Source organism: Oryx dammah, unplaced genomic scaffold (genome assembly GCF_014754425.2).
Source record: "Oryx dammah isolate SB20612 unplaced genomic scaffold, SCBI_Odam_1.1 HiC_scaffold_27, whole genome shotgun sequence".
Classification (NCBI taxonomy): Eukaryota; Metazoa; Chordata; class Mammalia; order Artiodactyla; family Bovidae; genus Oryx; species Oryx dammah.
Genome location: NW_024070211.1, coordinates 96992897 through 97013111, shown reverse-complemented (window position 1 = coordinate 97013111; position 20215 = coordinate 96992897). Strand labels below are relative to the sequence as shown.

At 38.1% G+C, this 20215-nt stretch overlaps 1 protein-coding gene across 3 annotated transcripts in view; it reads left to right on the top strand.

Moving 5' to 3' along the window:
• Positions 1–20215, top strand: part of LOC120854818 (cytohesin 1 interacting protein) — an 85435-nt gene that overhangs the window by 49618 nt on the left and 15602 nt on the right. For 2 of the 3 annotated variants that reach the window (XM_040229119.1, XM_040229120.1), the window contains 5 exons: positions 12123–12172; positions 12437–12491; positions 16434–16536; positions 16750–16843; positions 19624–19693. In XM_040229119.1, coding sequence (XP_040085053.1) covers positions 12123–12172; positions 12437–12491; positions 16434–16536; positions 16750–16843; positions 19624–19693 — 372 coding nt within the window. Of the gene's footprint in view, positions 1–4186; positions 4490–12122; positions 12173–12436; positions 12492–16433; positions 16537–16749; positions 16844–19623; positions 19694–20215 lie in introns of those variants that run through there. The other variant, XM_040229118.1, reaches the window with a different exon arrangement.

Sequence of the window (20215 nt, the reverse complement as noted above, 5' to 3'; positions counted from 1 at the left end):
GGAAATTAGACAGTGTAGAAACAGACTTGTGTACAATTAGGTTTATCAGTTCAGTTCAGTTCAGTTCAGTCTCTCAGTCATGTCTGACTCTTTGTGACCCCATGAACCACAGCATGCCAGGCCTCCCTGTCCATCACCAATTCCCGGAGTTCACCCAAACCCATGTCCATTGAGTCGGTGATGCCATCCAGCCGTCTCATCCTCTGTCGTCCCCTTCTCCTCCTGCCCTCAATCTTTCCCAGCATCAGGGTCTTTTCAAATGAGTCAGCTTTTCACATCAGGTGGCCAAAATATTGGGGTTTCAGTTTCAGCATCAATCTTTCCAATGAACACCCAGGTCTGATCTCCTTTAGGATGGACTGGTTGGATCTCCTTGAAGTCCAAGAGACTCTCAAGAGTCTTCTCCAACACCACAGTTCAAAAGCGTCAATTCTGCGATGCTCAGCTTTCTTCACAGTCCAACTCTCATACCCATACATGACCACTGGAAAAACCATAGCCTTGACTAGATGGACCTTTGTTGGCAAAGTAATGTCTCTGCTTTTGAATATGCTGTCTAGGTTGGTCATAACTTTCCTTCCAAGGAGTAAGTGTCTTTTAATTTCATGGCTGCAATCACCATCTGCAGTGATTTTGGAACCCCCCCCCAAAATAAAGTCTGCCACTGTTTCCACTGTTTCCCCATCTATTTCCCATGAAGTGATGGGACCAGATACCACGATCTTCGTTTTCTGAATGTTGAACTTTAAGCCAACTTTTTCACTCTTCTCTTTCACTTTCATCAAGAAGCTCTTTAGTTCTTCTTCATTTTCTGCCATAAGGGTGGTGTCACCTGCATATCTGAGGTTATTGATATTTCTCCTGGCAATCTTGATTCCAGCTTGTGCTTCCTCCAGCCCAGCATTTCTCATGATGTACTCTGCATATAAGTTAAATTAACTTTATAATCCAACTGTAAAATATTAAGTCTTAAAAGAATGATCTGAAAAAAGTGATGTGAGAATGTTGGATATAGAACATGGGGTGGTTAGAGGAAATTAGTGTAGAAACAGACTTGTGTACAATTAGCTTTATAATCTGACTGTAAAATATTAAATCTTAAAAGAATGATCTGAAAAAATTGATATGAGAATGAAAGCAGTCACCATGTCTTGCTCTCTGTTGGCAGCACACAGCGTTACTCCAGGGCCTTGCTTCAGAGGTGTAAGACCTCCCATCCATAAACTACTGATATATCTTAAAAAAATGATATGACATTTCAGAGATGAAGTTAGATAAGAACTTGGAATTCTTTAATTTGTTTTGTAGACAATGAGGTACTCCTGAATTTTTCTGAGTAGGTAGATAACTTGATCTGGTTTCATTTTATTATGAAATAAAGGTGATGATGAAGGGGAAGATGGTTTCAGGGTATTATAATTATGTTAGTGGCAATTTTATAGAAAATGAAGTAAATAGTAGAAAATCTTTGTAAATCAAGATTTGAAGGTTGAAATCACATTTGTAGGGAAACATTAGTTTTTCCCCACATTTATCATAAAGGATACTTTTGATCAGGGTAGTTATTAAAATAAAAAATTTCTAACTGTGGTGCTGGAGAAGACTCTTGAGAGTCCCTTGGACAGCAAGGAGATCAAACCAGTCAATCTTAAAGGAAATCAATCCTGATATTCACTGGAAGGGTTGATGCTGAAGCTGAAACTCCCATACTTTGGCCATCTGATATGAAGAGCCTACTCACCAGGGCTTCCCTGGTGGTGCAGAGGTTAAAGCATCTGCCTGCAATGTGGGAGACCTGGGTTCGATCCCTGGGTCAGGAAGATCCCCTGGAGAAGGAAATGGCAACCCACTCCAGTATTCATGCCTGGAGAACCCCATGGACGGAGGAGCTTGGTGGGCTACAGTCCACGGGTCTCAAAGAGTCAGACACGACTGAGCGACTTCACTTTCACTTTCACTCATTGGAAGAGACTCTGATACTGGGAAAGACTGAGGGCTGGAGCAGAAGGGGGCAACTGAAGATGAGATGGTTGGATGGCATCATCGACTCAGTAGACATGAGTTTGAGCAAACTCAGGGAGATTGTGAAGGAGAGGGAAGCCTGACATGTAGCAGTCCATGGGGTCACAAGGATTTGACACAGCTGAGAGACTGAACAACGAAGTTATTAAAATATTTACTAATTAGTGTGATACATGTCCTGATAATCAGAACAGGGAACTGATCTATTTTGATCAAAATAGACAAAGTCATAAACATGTAATTAACAAGGGTGACCAGACTGCTATGTACTGGCTGAATGTCAAATTTGCCCTTGACTCTGATTTTACAGCCATGGATCTCATGATCTAAAATATTCTACTAGTTAAACACATTTCATAAATCTAGTAAAAATTTTATTTTCCAATTTCTGATTTAATATGTTTTTCTAGAATCTATTCTTTCAATAGATTTCTATATTAGCTTAAGATTAGTATCACACACTTAATTGATACAATTTTAATATCTGTCAGTAAAACCTGATTGTTGGTTGGCTTAGAGTCCTTAGACAAACATGTCATTTATATTTGGTATCTTGAAATATTAAAATATTTACCTAATTTTATAAAATTCCCAGAAGACGGGTGGACTGCTGTCCTCAAGTAATAGTGTTAATTTACTTCATGTACCTTATAGTAACCTGGAGATACTTTAAAACTCAATCTCTCTCTCATCTCTCTCTCTCTCTCTCACACACACACACCCCATAAATGTCTTTTTAATTGACCATATTCATTAGTTGCCAAAGTCTCTACCACCCCCTTTTGTATTACACATTTATATTATTTTATCCAACTGAACCTTGAAGGCATATGTGTTTGTCATCCCTGATTTAGATCTTTATAGGGCTTCCTTGGTGGCTCAGACGGTGAAGAATTGCCTGCAGTGTGGGAGACTTGAGTTCGATTCCTGGATTATGAAGATCCCTTGGAGAAGGAAAGGGCTACCCACTCGAGTATTCTGACCTGGAAAATCTCCAGGGACAGAAGAGCCTGGCGGGCTACAGTCCATGGGGAAGCAAAGAGTTGGACACAACTGAATGACTTTCATTCATTCATTCAGGTCTTTGGAGACATCAGTTTGTTCATGTCATTATCTAGTTCCAATCATCATGAGTCATGCTGTGATAGCATTTTAAAAATTTCTGAGGTGACGCCATCTCTTAAGCACCATTAACTCTGAAGATTTTACGATTTACATTCGGCAGATTTTGCTTGAGCTGAATTTGCTGTGACTTCCATTTTATAGACTTTTGACTCTTTAATATTCTACTATTGAACTTCCCAATGATTTTGAAAATGACAATTCTCTTTTTATACTATACCAAACTTCTCGTTTTGATTTTATTTTGAATCTTTCTTCTATTTATGTCTCCTGCTCCTCCTCTGAAACTAATTTCCTTAAAACTGCATTTCTCCAACTTCCACCAATAAAAGCATCAGTGAAAGTGAGTAATTCATGTTGTTGCCCTTGGTGCATATGCACTGGCAGGGACCAGCTGGAAATGTTCTTGTGCCTGATTGTTTTGCCTATTACTTTTATGCCCTCTCCATTCCTCCCTTGGACCACTTGATGATGTTGTAACTAAGTCTAGTCTAAGACATGGCCAACTTTGTGCTCTAAATGTGCTTCCCCTCCCGTTGCTCTTTGTAGACATAATGGATAATTTTAGTGAGGATGAACTAGTGGAAGTTCAACCAGAGGAATGCTGAATGGTCACAGCCCAAGTGGCAGATATAAGTTTTTTTTCATGAACATCAATGAGCTAAGATGTACTTTGGCGAAAGTACATTACAAGGACTTCATGAGAAGACATTATGACCGGACCCTGTAGGTCTTGCTTATACTCATGAGGAATCAATATCCACACATCCTGACCTTTACGCTACACTGGACCATATTAAGTAGGACAGTGGATGTCAAACTAATGGCAGAATTTGGGGAACTTTTTTTCTTTTACTAAAACAGGTAGATGGTGTTTTGAACACAACTTGCCATAGAACATGAAAGAGTTCTGGCTGTTTGAAGAGAAAAAAAAAATATTTTAATGCTAAAAACTAGCCTTCTCTCAGGGGCTTAAAGAAAAAAGTACTGAGAAATGGGAGTGAACTACAAGATAGTGTTTGTGTAACAAGTACCTCAAACCACAGAAGTCACATGGGCTCTTTCTGCTTTGCTACATTTGATTGCTTGTCAGAGGGTTATACTTTTTGCTTCCCCCACCCTGCAAGGCCACTCAACCATGTGCTAGCTGGAGTAATCTTTACTCACAATGTCTTTACAAAAGCTCAGGAAACAGAGCAGCAATGGCAATTTCATGGAGTACTGTGCTGGTCCAGGGCATAGCTCTTACTCCACACTCACAGGCAGTTTTACCATGGATGATGATAAGAGAAGGCTTCAAATGCTGGCAGATACTGTGGCTACTTTGCCTCGGGGAAGAAAGCAGGTATGAGTGCTATTTTTTACCTTTTACAGTGCTCTTGTTCTCTTGAGAGAAGAGTGATATGTTTGTTTGACTGCATGTTAAAAATGTTATTTCAGATCCTTTGAAATTAGTGGCTCAGAGTATGGGTGAAGAGAGAGGCAAGGGGCCCAGAGAACTCAGACTCTAGTCATTAAGTCTTAAGATTTAAGACCATAAGGAAACATTTGTAAGGCAAAACTTGAAAGAAGATTATTTTCTCACTACAAGAGGTATTCTGATGAATTAAAAATCATTAAGCATATCAACTTGAAGATGGTGTGTATTATAGACACAATCAGTTTGAAAATTATTGTTCTTTTTTCCTGTATGTCTCCTATTGAGTCCTTCCCTCCCAGCCTCTCTCCCAGTCTCGAATAGTCATGCCAATTCATAATCCAGGGAAAATACATTATTTTTTAGTGCAAGTTTTCTTGACAAAATTATCTTTAGTTCTGGGCACTGGCATGTACCTCACACTATTGGGAATTAAGACTTTTATTGGATAAATGAGTGCAAGATCTGCCACTTAGTAGCTGTGGAATCTTGAGTAAGTCATTTTCTTCTCTAAGATTCAGTTTGCTTTTTTTCTGAAATGAAGATAGTAATAGAACCATCCTGCAGGGCTCTTCTGCAGTGTAAGTGAAGAAAAGCACAGTGTTTAACAGAATGACTGACAAGTAGTATGTGCCAAATAACTCAGTAATTATGTTATTATTTTAATTGTGATTGCAAAGTATTTCCCTAGAGAGGAAAACTCATTTGGGAAAATCCATGTCCAACTGGATTTATTGCTAGTTTTTTTCAATTTCCAACTTGTAAAAAAGAATTAAACCAAAATATCTCTTTAGATTTTGGTTAGCTAGCTTGCTATAATGCTCCACATACACATCTGAATACAAAAAATATTTAGAATTGTTTTAAAGCATGAAGTTTTGCCCTTAAATCTTGCATGCACATTGTATGTTCTTCTTAAGCCTTCTAATTTCAAGATTACAGAGTTATAGCATAGTGGAAGAGTCATGATCTTTTTTCAGTGATGCACATAGCTGATTCTTTGGTATTTTTCAAGAGAGATAAGGGAATAATTTGTTCTGGTTTGGATGATTGATCTTTTTCAATTCCAAAGTGCCTTTATGACATTAAGTTTAATAAAAAACATTCCTATCGAGTTACTGTCTGAAAATAAAGCCCCTGTGGGAAGTACCAAACCTTTATTCACTTTTCAGGTATATAGCAGTGTAGAGTGTATAAAGATGAGAAGGAAAATTTCCTGGCCTTACAGGGTTTACGATTGAGTAGACAGAACAAGTAGGTGTTATACAATATAAAGTAACATACATGCTCTAACCTAAGTACATGTCTTTGAATACAACCTTCTAGGATAGATATACTGGATATTAAAGGGTATTCCAGAGCAAAGGAATAATTCAAATGCTGAGGTACAGATCTTGGGGCCCTTAGGGAAGTTTAAGTAACAGTACATTACTGTGTTAGGTGGACCCAATGAGCGTCTGTGTGGGAGAGGACAGGAGACCTCAGAGCTGGGCTGCTTTTCATAAGACTTGGACACTTCCCCCGAGGAAGCAGTAATCTGACCAGCACACAGGGAACTGATCATGACGGAATACAAGGTTTCAGGAACCTTACTCTGGAAAGTTGCTTGCTGGTAAATGGGTAGAGCCTAGTGGTGAGGGAGCAATTTTTGCAGTAGTTGGAGAAAGAGGAACTGAAGGAATTGAGAAGAGACACAAAGACTTGGCTGTGAAAAGCAGTGAAGAAGAGGGACCACATCTGATTTTAAGCCTGAGTGAAGAAAGCATGAACTAAAAAGAAGCAATCAGGGAGGCTATGGGAGAAAATGAGAATGATTTAGGTATATGAGATACAGGTCTGTGTGTGTGTGTGTTTGTGTGTGTGTGTAATCTGTTTATCTATGTACACATACACACACACTTCCTCACCAATTATTTTACTTATATGTTCACATCTTTTGCAGGTCCTTTCTTCTCCCTTTCCTCATATTCTTTCCCATGGTGAGACTCCTCCTATTTAGACAGCTTTTTGTGACTGTTGTGAAATTTACTTAAAGAAAATAAAAAGCAAAACAAAACATTTGTATATGATATATTTGATTCTGTACAATTATCATCAATGAGACTTGATGCAAGTTTATTCCAACCGTTTAGAATTTTCCAAATGATATTCATTTCCTTTAACTGGTCTTTAGAGAATAACTATTCATTTGGCACTGACTGAATTGCAGGCAAAGAAATCCCTGTGAAGCAAACCCACAAGCAGGTGTTTTCTGCCCACTGTTATTTTCAACCCTTTCAGTGCTGATGTCAACAATTCATACTTCTTGTTATTGCTGGCTTTGGTTTCTGCCAAGCTGTATCTGGTTAGCCCGTAGTTTCAGATTAATCTCCAGAATCTGCGGTGTTTGCACTCAACATTATTTAAAAATAGATTTCTCTGTGTTTATGTTATCTCGATACCTGTATTTGTAGGAGGTGACATACACCCAGTGAGGTCTCCTACTTTTGAACACAGTTTTAGGAAAAAAAATCCCTGCAGTGGAAAATGCTGTAGGAAGGAGATGGTATGAAGTAAGGTTATCTTGATGAATGTTGTGAAACTAAAAGAGTAGCCATGGGCCTTACACCCATTTTCCCAAGGGCAGTAGGTCACCCTTGGAAAGTAGTTTTCACTGAATGCTATAGTGAAAAACTGACAGAGGGGAAGACTGAATATGCATTCGTGGGACCACAAACTGTTTCTCTTTGTTTGGTTTTCTTTGGTTATCAAATTATTACTAAATAGACAACTTCTGGAAGGGTGATTTCAGTTATAAGTCAGATATAGAATATTGTGCTGACTTAGTATGTATTTCTGAGTTGGGTTCTGCCCTTCAGGAGCTTTTATTTTATTTCTGGCCACACACTCATCTGTCACCAAAATTCCTAAGTGTTTTTGATGACAACAAGATATTCTGACCATTTAATGAATACTTTTAGTAGAAAACTGTTACCTTCATTACAAAAGAATTTGATAAGTATTCTCTAATCCATATTGTGGTGCTCTTAGAGAATATATCCAAAAATTTTTCTTGAAAGAGATTCATGAGCCCACAATAAGATTTTCTTGAGAAGCTGCAATGTTGTACAGTATTTACATTCCTCAAGAGCACTTATAGTTAAGAAATTGAGTTCAGCTCCATTATTTTGTTAATCTTAAAATATTTCTGCAGAGCCATGTTATTCTAAGCCTCCTGACTCAAAAAGGGGAAAAACCTGTATTCATGGAAGAATTGGGAGAATGAGGTAGAGTACTGGAAAGGGAGCAGAACACACAATTTGTGGACTTTTGAAACAAATAACAAAAATATCTCATCTGTGAATAGGTATCTGCCCCTTCCCCCACTCATGACACTTTCAGGAAATGGGTACACAGTGGGGAGAGGAAGTAGCAGACTGTTCCTTAGCAGCAGAAGTGGCTACAGTGTGAAACTACAAGCTCCTCTGCAGGGCTGACTATCTGGCTCTGCTACAGATTATTCCTATTTTTTGCAAACCGACAGTTGAAATATTTGGTCTTTGTTTCCCACTAAAGAGGGACATTGTGAATCATCTCATAGCAGCAAAAATTAGGTTACATTTTTTGGTAAGCTTTTAAATCACCTGACTAAAAACACAAGAGTTGGGATCCTCAGCCCAAACCCCAGGCATCTTTATATTAGAAGCTGAAAAAAAGTGAAAGCGTTAGTTGCTTAGTCATGTCCGACTCTTTGTGACCCCGTGGACTGTAGTCTATCAGGCTCCTCTGTCCATGAAATTCTCCAGGCAAGAATACTGGAGTGGGTAGCCATTCCCTTTTCCAGAGGATCTTCCCAACCCAGGGATCAGAAGCTAGCAAGGGGTTAAGGAGCTTTGTCTTCTCAGGAGACATAATTGAATGTGTAGTTTGCAGCCCTGCCAAATTGCTAAACCTAGATTCCTCATATTAGATAATGTGTAATAAAAGACAGCTGTTGCCAGCATATGCTGTTTGTTGCATACCAGTTCCTCATTCAGGAGTTTTGGTGTCATCCCTCCAGCCCCGAGAAAAGACTCGGGTTGGGAGGGCAGTCTAGGGAGCAGAGACTCCACTGGTCAGATTCTAGAAGAAGGCTGCTCACTCCAGGGAGAGGGCTGCAGACAAAACTTGTTCTAAAGTGTAAAAATATTTGATAAGACTTCAGACATACTTCTTTTCACTTAGACAGATAGTTTGGTTGAACATTCCTAAGAACATTCCTTTGGTTGAACCCTAAGAACATTCCACATTGCCTGAGTCTGAGAGTTCAGATCAAAAACAAGTAGGTACTGTGTCTGGATGTGGCATGTGTCAGAGAATTTGATGGTGCCTCATTTATTTAAAATTTTTTTTTATTTTGAATGTTAGGTGCCTATGACAGGCTCATTGCTGATCCAGAGTGGAAACTAATTTATAATTAGATTTAGTCTGATTTTTTTTTTCTCACTGAACCCGAGTCAGTCCACAAGAACTGAGTCTCTGCTCTTCATCTCATGCTGTGCTAGGTAGAAATTTCCATTTTAATCTAATTAGCTAGAGTAGAAAGGTTAGCCCAAGAGAGGTGGGGAAATTTCCTTTTCTACAGAGGTCTTGGATTTGTCTTGTGGACTTAATTTTGTATTTGAATCTATCTAGAATGATTTTTTTGATTTAGAAGACAGGTTAATGGAGGATGAGATGAAATCTTGAGATTCTCATCAATGCTATGATTATTTGCTTAGCAAAGGTGTATTTAAAATGGATGAGGAAAAAGTCTCAAAAGTTTAAGAATTCATTAATTCCTGCTAAATGAATGAAAATGAACTATTCATTCATTTAGCAGTTGTGTATTTAATGTTAGGTGCCTATGACAGGCTCATTGCTGATCCAGAGTGGAAACTAATTCATAATTTGATTTAGTCTGATTTTTTTTCTTTGTTTCACTGATGACCCAAGTCAGTCCCCAAGAGCTGAGTATCTGCTCTGCATCTCATATTACTCTAGGCAGATATTTCCATTTTAATCAGGTCAATTAGCTAGAGTTTGACTGACTTTGTTTTCTATTAGTTCTTTTGCTATGGTTCTTGCTGTTTTAGAATTCAGGTTTTTTTTTTTTTTAATCCTTGTTTGTTTTCTTCCATTTAAAATTTTATTTTATATTTTTAAAACTCTACCCTTGAGCTTTTCCTATGAATATTTAATTTAATGGACAGAGTTGAAGACTCTTTTATAAAACTTTTCATCTCCCACTACCATTTACTTGATTGTATTGTTATCTAGTGGTTTACTTCTGTTTTTCTGTTTATACGGTTCCATTCTATTCCAAACCCTGTGCTAGGTGTTGGGGTAGAAATAAAATGAATACATCCCCTAAGAGGCCCAAAGGCTACAAGTAATTATGAACAGAAGTGAGGTATTTAATCCCATCTGCCCTCCATATAAGTATACATATATGTTTCCATATCTATAAATATATGCATAATCTGATGAGTATTGATAGCAAGAATAATATTTTTAAATATAAACACTAGTTATGATTTATAGATAGCATGATATGGCCTACCTAAGTACTTTACATCTGAAATAAGGATAAAAGCCAAGCAAACAGAGGTAATGAAAATAAATTAAGAAAATATGAGTATAGTATAGCTGAGAGGTTGAGAATGCTTGGGCATATCAAGTTTATGCTCTTTTCCACAAGCAGGCAGCCCACTGCATAGCTGAATGGTCCCCACCCTTGTTAATGGTACCTATCAGGACAAAATCAGGCTGAAACAAACCATACAAACTCTAATAGGCCTTCCACAGTTAGTTCTTATAAATTAAAAATAGATTGTTGTTCACTCGATGTCGTGTCTGATTCTTTGTGACTCCATGGATGAAGCATGCCAGGCTTCCTGTCCTTCATGGTCTCCTGGAGTTTGCTCCAATTCATGTCCATCAAGTCAGTGTTGCTACCTAACCGTATCATCCTCTGCTGCCCTCTTTTCCTTTTGCCTTCAATCTTTCCCACCATTAGGGTTTTTTTTTTTTTTAAGCAAATATAGAGAAACTTTTTTTTTTTTTTTCGGTTCTGAGCCTTCTCTTGTTGTAATCTTCAAGATGATATAAATGATTTGCAGTTCAGAACTAATAAAAGAGGAAAGTATAATAAATTTATTATTATTGTAGGAAGATGTCAGTTTTTTCACTGGGTTAACAATACTGACCAGTGGCCAAATTCTGAACACGGAACCATTCAAGAAAATTTGTGAGAATGCTGGCATTTTGTACTTGATAATTCAGTTTCCTTACAGTGATGTAGCTTCTCTAACATATGCCTTAATGAAGATTTCATTGGTGCATTAATTTCTTTGCATACTTTTCTCCTTTTGGCTGTTAGCTTCTATTTTACTTTTATTTGTTTGGACACCTGCATTATCTCCTGATATTTTCTATAGTCACTGATATATAAGAAGCATAATAGGTTGCCACTTAAATAAACACCTTTGACTAACCAGTAGCATGAACTTCTGTTTTGGAACCCTGAACCAACATTTGAGAAAGAGCTGATTTACATTTGTTAATGCCTAAGCAAAGAACCAACACAATACACACAAAACTCACTATAATTACTTTAAAAAAAATGACACCTTTCAGCAACTTTTCCTTTATTTATGATGATAGACTGTATCCTGGAAGCTTATCTTTAAATGATCTCTTCCCAAAAGATGCAGAGGAGTAAAGTGAAAGTGTTAGTTGCTCAGTCCTGTCTGACTCTTTGCGACCCCATGGACTATAGCCTGCCAGGCTCGTCTGTCCATGGGATTCTCCAGGCAAGAATACCAGAGTGGGTAGCCATTCTCATCTCCAGGGGATCCTCCCGACCCAGGGATCAAATGCAGGTCTCCCACATTGCAGGCAGATTCTTTACTGTCTGAGCTACCAGGGAAGCAAAAGTTTATGCCATTTACAACATTTATACCATTCTGAAGTTCCTTTCCTTTCTTGGATAGAAATCTTACTGTACTCTTTTAAAATGATTACAAAAATAAATCATAAAAATAATTGAGGTTTTGAGTCCCTCGTTTTATCCAAATTATGCTTCTAGATATTAGATGATTTTATCCTTCTAAAAACAGTAACATATTGAACTATTACAATAAACAGTCATTCCATCAGCATCTCCCCAAACTATCAACTATTTTGTTTTATATGTCATTCTATGGGTGTTATTTTTATTTTGGATTTCAGTGTGATTATAAACTGCTGTGGTTAAACTTTCAGAGGCTATTTTAGATACAGATTAGATATGAAGTTCTTTTTGGAAGCTTCGGAATTTTGCCACATTACATTAACTCTTTTGCCATAGGGTGTTATTATCGAAGCCTATTTTAATCTTTCAAATGGAATACCTGAATGGTTCCTTTCCCAGCTCTCCTTTGCTATCACTGGAGAATGGAAATTACTGCCTTTCGGTAACAATTTCCCAGGAGTGGGGCCAAAGAAGAGTCCTTTGTGATTTAGAACATTTTACAGTTGTGTCTTAAGGATCTTTCAGTAACTGTGTACTTTTATTTTTCAGCTTGCTCTGACAAGATCAAGTTCTGTAGGTGACTTTTCTTGGTCTCAAAGGTAAAGAATTCCATTTATTTTTTGGTGTCTCACCAAGATGTTTAGGAACACAGCTTTCCAGGCTGTTGATATCTCATACACACACACACATACACACACACACACACACACACACACACACACACACAGTCATACATACTACAATTTATACAAACATCAACTATTTTTTATTGGCAGTTATTTTTAATGATAGATATGTGCCACATGTGACACTTTGATCTTCATTCCTAGTTTGTTTTTTTTTTTTTTTTTTTTTTTTTACAGAAAGCTTGTTACTGTGGAAAAACAAGATAATGGAACATTTGGATTTGAAATTCAGGTGGGCAGTTTTCAAATTTTCCAGACTTTTAATTAAGAAACTGGCACTGGCGATGTCATGATATTTACAAAGAAAGAATGAAGTCGGGCTTAGGGATTGAGAGAGGCTGTGACTTGTTTTCTATGTGTGGCTGTTTTTGGTAGTTTTTCAGTTTGTTGGGTACCATCAAGGAAAGAAAACATTCAAGCAGATAAAGTAATCACCCTGAGATTTACTCAACTTCTTGTTTCTCTTTGCTTTATTCTTCTTGTTGGTCTGAGACTGATCAGAAATTCTTGCTATCAGTCAGCTCATAAATAAGAGAATGACGTATGCTTTATAAGTGAATCTTATATATTTGCATTAGTGATGGGTTTTGCACAATAATTTCTTATACTGTGCATCAGATTTTGCCTACACTTCAGTATTCAGAGATACTTGACAGAAATATGTTTGTGTATATGGACTGCATCTATTCATTTATAGTTACTATTATATTTGAAAATACTAAAATTTTCATATTGGACTTTATGAGAAGTTTGTACTCTTTTCCTTAGTGGTAACATTTTATAACTATTATTTGAAAATGCTTAAGAATATTTGTCTCTATGCATGTATTGCCTCATGCTGTAGGAAATTTTAAGTCTTTATGGATTTCTATTTACTAGCCTAAGAATTTAATTTCTTACTTGCTGTCTGCTTTTTCATGGCTATATTTGTAAATATGATGCATTAGGTCAAACAAAGGCATGTCTAATTAAGTGCAACAGAAGTAGTTTAAGTATTACTGTGTTCTTTTTCCAGTACACTTTTGCATTTCTTTTAGAAGCATTCTGCATAATCGTATCCTCATACCAAACATCAGTTTTTGTCTTAACTTTGGTGCTGGCTTCAGAAAACTTTGGTGACTAATTATCACCACAACAATTGGAAACTCAGTGTGTTTTAAGAATAGGAACAGGATGCTGCTCTGTAAGATGCGTTTTAAGAATAAACAAAATGGAACTTTAGCTGCAATGCGCAGGGAGAAGGCTCTCAGAGAAAAGAAGAGACCTTCTCCTTTCTGAATTCTACTTTTGAATTTGGTGAAATCTCTAATTCTTTCATTGGGCTTTAGAAGCATAGTACTCTCTCTTATTCTTCATTCACATGAAACACTCCCTATTCTGTATTGTAGAGACACTGTGCTTTTTGTGACCACTTCTTTTCAAATGAGAATTATGTCCAAGGATGTGCAGTGATTGCTACTGAAAACAGGAGCAAAGATTACTCATTTATCCTTACTTAACGTGACCAAGGAGAATCTCTTCTCATCTTTCTATAGACGTATCACTGCTTCTCCCACATTTCTTCTTCATACCATAAACACTACATGGAGCAAGAATCAAAACTGTCATTAGTAGACAGCAGGTTATAGTGGCCTGAACCTTTGTGGATTCACATGAATGATGGCTTCACCTCTGGACTGTAGCATGTTATTTTAGTGATGCAAGGGTCCATTCTTCTGCAAATTCCCTGTGGGTGTATGCTTTCCATTACTAGCTCTATGCATTACCTATTACCTAGTACTCACAAGGTTTATAGTGACTGTCAAATAGGGGGCATGCCCTGAGAACATTTTAAATGTCAAGTAGAATCTCATATACCCTTATTGTGCCTCCATTCATTAACACGTATTTGGATCCTGGTCAGTGGGGCACAGGGCATGCTGGGAGAGAACAAGTTCACCTCCGCTGGTTTCCATGGATGTTAGTGTTTTGCTGATATGGATAGTAATGTTGCAAGACCAGAACACAGAACTTAGATTTATTTACAACTGAATTTGTGTTCTTTCAGTGCTACTTAGTAGGTTCTTAAACATTTTAAATGAGATAACTTATGTGAAGTACTAAATAATGTGCCTGATTCCAGTAGAAGGCAGGCAAATGACAAATGTTAGAATGAAGGCTATTGGGCATGAGAAAGCAGTGTACTTTTGTGTCTCTAGGAAATGACTGAGCAAAAGAAAAATGTCCAACTGATTAGTTCTTTCCAAAGCTCTGGGACCTCTGCCTATCTCGAACCACAAATTTTACACCTGTGGCAAACATACGCATGTGCGTACTACATCAATTAATGTTTCCCCTTCACTGTACTTACTTTGCTTCCTGGACATGGAGTGTAAATTCTCACTGCTAATGAGAATCATTATAACAGTGGTTTCCCAAAGGAAGGTCTCTTATAGCTTTGGTCTATGTGTTGCATGAACCAGACCATGCTTCATTTCTGGAAGGGCCTGGGCGATGGCAAGAAGATTCCCTGGCAAAAAAAATCTGTTAAAGGAATCTCTGATATTGATGGAAAGTAAATTCAGTTCAGTTCAGTTCAGTTGGCTAGTCATGTCCGACTCTTTGTGACTCCATAGACTGCAGCATGCCAGGCTTCCCTGTCCATCACCAACTCCTGGAGCTTGCTCAAACTCATGTCCATCGAGTCAATGACACCATCCAACCATCTCATCCTCTGTTGTCCCCTTCTTCTCCTGCCTTCAATCTTTCCTAGCATCAGGGTCTTGAAAGTAGATTACATGATCTCTAAAAGTCTCATCTGCCTTTAAGATAGGGGGACTCTAAATGCCTTTTAGAGTAAATAGAAATCCCTTCAAGGTTAACAAAGTCAAGTTCCTAGAAGTTCATTGCATTGATTGACTTGTGGTTCTGCTGGTTCTGGAAACTGTATGTCTAAAATATAAAGGGATGGACATCGGACATTAGTTTTTCCACAAGGAAGCAGTACTGGGATGTGGTTTAATTTTAGGAAACAGATATTAGGAAGACTTACTCAACTCAGAATGCTAATTTTGATTCTAAATGGAACTAGACCTCATAGCTTAAATATGTGAAAAAGAAGAATATAGATCACTGGGCTACTCTATTCATCAAACACTGGTGCTGTGTTCTTGGTACAAATTGAAAGGAAAAACAAAACCAAGTTGCTTTTGCCAAATTGGGGCAAGAGATGAAGCATAACTTTTTCTCTTTTAGTCGAGTGGCTAATGAATTGGTGAGTATTCAGGGCAGGTGTACCAACGAGCATTCAGGAATGAAGATAATTGAGTCAATTATAAAACTTTTGAATTAATGAAGGGCAGATTGTCATTATTTGCAGAACTCTGATTTAAAATAATTATTGTTGGCATATCTCCCTTGCTGGATGTGTAATGTTTCATATGCTCCTGTAATGAGTACTTTAGCTTGGGAGAACCACATAGAGATTTTTCTCTCTGCTCTTGGCTACTGTTATTTTATCCTACTGGGGAAAGAGAAACTGAATTTTTCTTGTTAAATACCCAGTAGCATCAGGTGGTCTCTTAGGCATGAATGTCTTAAATCTTAAGCCAGTCTTACACTGCTTCCTTTCTTAAGCCAGATGTGTTTTCTTTTAACATTTATTTATTGATTTTTGGCTGTGCTGGCTCTTTGCTGCTGTGTTGCTTTTCTCTAGTTGTAGTGAGTGGGGACTCCTCTCTAGTCGCAGGGAGCGGGCTTCTCATTGCAGTGGCTTCTCTTTTTACAAAGCACAGGCTCTAGAGCATGTCGGCTTCAGTAGCGGCGACTTGCAGGCTCTAGAACACAGGCTCAGTAGGTGAGGCACATGGGCTTAGTTGGCCCCTGGCATGCGGAATAATACTGGGCCAGGGATCCAACTTGTGTCTCCTGCACTGGCAGGCAGGTTCTTTATCACTGAGCCACAGGGGAAGCCCCAGATGTGTTTTTTTTTTTTTTTATGAATGGAGTCAGCTACAGAATGTGTGGGAGAAGTGTCAGATTGGTCCTTATATTCAGTTTATACTCAGAAAAGCTTCCCAGATTGTTCTTTGTACTTATGTATCATGTTATGTAAGGTAATTGATACTGCTCAATTTTTTTGACAAATAGATTTTGAGTTTTTTAGTAGTAATTATGTATCTTTCTCATCTTACAGACTTACAGGCTCCCAAACCAGAACACCTTCTCCACAGATATGTGCACCCTGATCTGCAAAATCCAGGAGGACAGCCCAGCACACTGTGCTGGCCTGCAAGCTGGTAAGTCAGAACTATGATTATGTTTGGAATTATTTAAATAGCAAAAAAAAATATTTTTTTGATGGTGAAGGTCAGGATGTGATTGTTGCTTTGAATTTCCTCAGCTCCTTTATGTTGCCAAGGTTTGGGGCTTGTGTGTTTTGTTTCATTTGTGGGTCAGGAGAGATGATTTAACCAACCATTTTAACACTCGTTTTTCTTGGCATCTCCCAGGTGATGTCCTTGCAAAAATCAATGGTGTGAGCACAGAAGGCTTTACCCACAAACAAGTTGTTGACCTGATCAGATCGTCAGGAAACCTGTTAATGTAACTATCTGGTTGCTTCCCGTGGGGCTTAAAAAATTGTTACGGTCTCTCATAATGCCTGTTGAGTGAATGAATAGGTTTTTTGTTCAGGATCAAAAGGGAGGCAGCGCACCATAGCTTGGGGATTGGGTACAGACGATTCTATCAGTTCCTTTTGTTTCTCAAGGTTTCCTCAAACTTGAACATGTTGTCAACATCTGAAGTCAGAGGGCATCAGTAGCCCAATGTCTGAGTGGGAAGGATAGCATTTTTAAAATTTTATTTTTGATTCAAATTCAGTTAAACTGGCCCACACTCTCTTTAGACAGAGAGGAATGAATCCAGTTTCTGTGGTTGACATAATCCTGTGGTTAGAGCAAATGGAAGTTCAGAAGGGCTGAGCTTTTTCTTCTTATACCACCAGCCAGTTGTTTTTCTCTCCTAGTGTTCTGTCTGAAAGAAGAGTCTGCTCAGCCCTCCTGCCCTGCAACATATACACTGACACCTGCTGTTATTCCCAATTTACTAATGAGATGTTTGTTTCCCCAGTAGAGATTCAACCACCCTTAGAACCTAATAAGACAAAGATGGAATTCACCCATTCATTAAAATAATATTTATTGAGCAAATACTATATTTCCAGCTCTGTGATAGGCTCGGGGAGACAAAGACTCTTCTATTGCTTTATTAATTATGGAAAGAGATAGGTAAGAAAAGCCTACAAAAATAAGTAATTTTGATATTTAAATTATGATAACTATTATGGAGAAAGTAGAAAAAGGGATGGGATAAAATACTGAGTGAGAGGGCTGCATTTTCAGCTTAAGTGTTAAAAGTGGTCCTTTCTGAGAAGGTGAATTTTGAGCTGAGAGTGAAATAATGAGAAGGGATGGTTAGATGAACTCCTGGTGAGAACATTTCAGGTAAAAGAGAGGTTTGAGTTATCAAAGTAGGCTTGGCATGTTCAAGGGATGGAGAGATAGCCAGTCTAATTAATTGGTGGCTGGTGAATTAAGAAGAGTAGAGTAAGAAATGAAGACAGAGTGTTCTCCAGGAAGCAGAGCATGGGTCTTACCAGTCAGGTGTAATAGTTTAGAATTTATTCTGTTTATCTCATTTATTCTTTACAGTCATCTTGTGAAGTTGATTTTATTCCTATTTATAAGTGAAGTGACTCAGGCTGAAATGAAGTTTAGTTAAAACCAGCCACTTAGTAAGTGCCTGAACTGGGATCTGACCATCTGCTCTGGATGCCAGGATCCTTTCTCCAGCTCTCCCACAGCTGCTCCTTGCAAGCTGCCAATAAAAAATTCCCTGGACACTCTTCTGTGATTCTAGTCTAAAACTTCAAAGGATGTTTTTTTTGGGGGTTGGGAGAGGTTTTGTGAGAGTAATTTTGAAAGACGGCTGATGGTGGAAGAGGACCGTGTCGAACTCTATGGTTGCTATGAGTTCAGGATAAAGGATGGGGACCACTCTAGCTCCAGGGAAATTTCAATCCATGAGGTAGGAACATGTTCAGGGGAACGTGCTGGTGGTTAGAATCAGAAACCTGTATTCCAGATGGGTGAAGTGGGCAGACCGCAGGTGTATAATTAAAGAGTAGTGGGTGGAGACAGGTGGAAATCCAGAGGGCAGGGAAATGAGAGACAGTTTGTACAAATACTGAAGACAGCGGCCAATCTATGCCTACAGTTCTGCCCACAGATATCTGTTGCTTGGGTAGCTCAGATCAACAGTAAGGTACCAAACAGATTCACATGGATCCTCCTTAACATCTAGAGTCAAGAGCCTGTAATGAGAAAACTGGTGTGTTGGCTTGCTATCATCTCATTGTCTTGGGTATAATGCTATTGGAAACAGCAATATACCCAATAGACTGCATTTAATATTATTATTTTACCGGGGTGTGACAAATTTCTTGCATCTTTATAGAGTTACAGCTTATTTATCAGAATGACTTTGAACCAATACTTAAAAAGATGCTTAGTTTTGTAATTCATACGTCATTTTTATCTTATTCAGAATGATGGTTTTGTAGTCAAAATAAAGGCTTCTAACTTGAGCCCACAAAACAAATAAATCACTCAGGATAGAACAAGTCTCTTTATTTTTAGAAAGGCATTTGGTATAGGGAGAAAGAACACCATTAAATTGATAATTTTAGGATTAAAGTTTGTACACTTAAAAGTGTTGAGATGAGTCATTTGAAAGCTAATATCTCAGTAGTTTTGATCCTATTTGTTCTAATTCTAAATTTCGGGCAATTTACAGAGGTAAAATTTTCTAGAATCTTAAGGAAGAAGAGATTTTCCCATTTCAAGAAGTAGTTTTTTGATTTTATTGTTTGAAAGTCCCTAGTGTGGGTTTTCAATTGCTGTATTCCTCACGCTTAGCATGATGTCTAGAGTCTGGCTCATAGTAGGTGCCCCATGAATATTTACCAAATGAAAGAGGTGGTTCAGCCAGACCACACAATACGTTCTAGTAGAGAACAATCATCATTGCCCTAGAGTGGCTTTTATAAAATGAGCTACAGTTTACAAATAAAACAGAGCCTTTTCTTCTAGTCACCCTCTCAAAAGGTGTGTGTGTGTGTGTGTTTTCCATATTCTTTCTTTGAATGTTGTCAGAAGGTTCGGCTTAGGTCCAGATACTTGAAGTGCCATGAGAATGGTGACATTTATGTTGCTTTTTGAGGATAGTCTGTGCTCAAAGTGTAGTACTCTGTAAGGGATGGTGCTTGTTTGAGAGAATCACTCATGTTATTTCCCACCCCCCTCCATTTTTTCTTAAAACAGGATAGAGACTCTTAATGGAACAATGATTCTCAAAAGAACAGAGCTTGAGGCAAAGCTGCAAGTTTTAAAGGTAATTTAATTTAACACAGTGGGGCAAATTTTTCATCCTTGAATGTGTGAGTGGAAGAATAAACACCTATTTGAAGAATTGAGATAGCCCTTGAAGATGAAATGTCGTGATGAGTCTAAGCTGCTGAATTATCAAGAGCTATACAATTACCTTTGCAGGAATATTAAATTCTACAAACCAGGGCAAATCACTTCCTTCCTTCCTCCTCCTGTGTGTCTATGGGGCTCAGAAAGGCAACAGGAAAGCACATCGCCTGAAGAAGTTTTCATTAATGCACCTGTGATCTCTTGATTTACATTCTGTTTGGGAAAAAACAAAGATGGAGGAGCTGTCGTTTTCCCGAGTGCTGTATGTATGTGTAGGAAGGCCTGGGATTTTCGTTTTCTGTTTCCTTCTATTTTGCCTCTTTCTTTCTACAAAGATCAAGTTCCTCTACTCCTGTGGATATCCTTGAATCTACTTTTGTTGGCAAATACACTGTCAACTCTGGAGAAGAAATTGAAGTTTTCAGGAGATACTGCA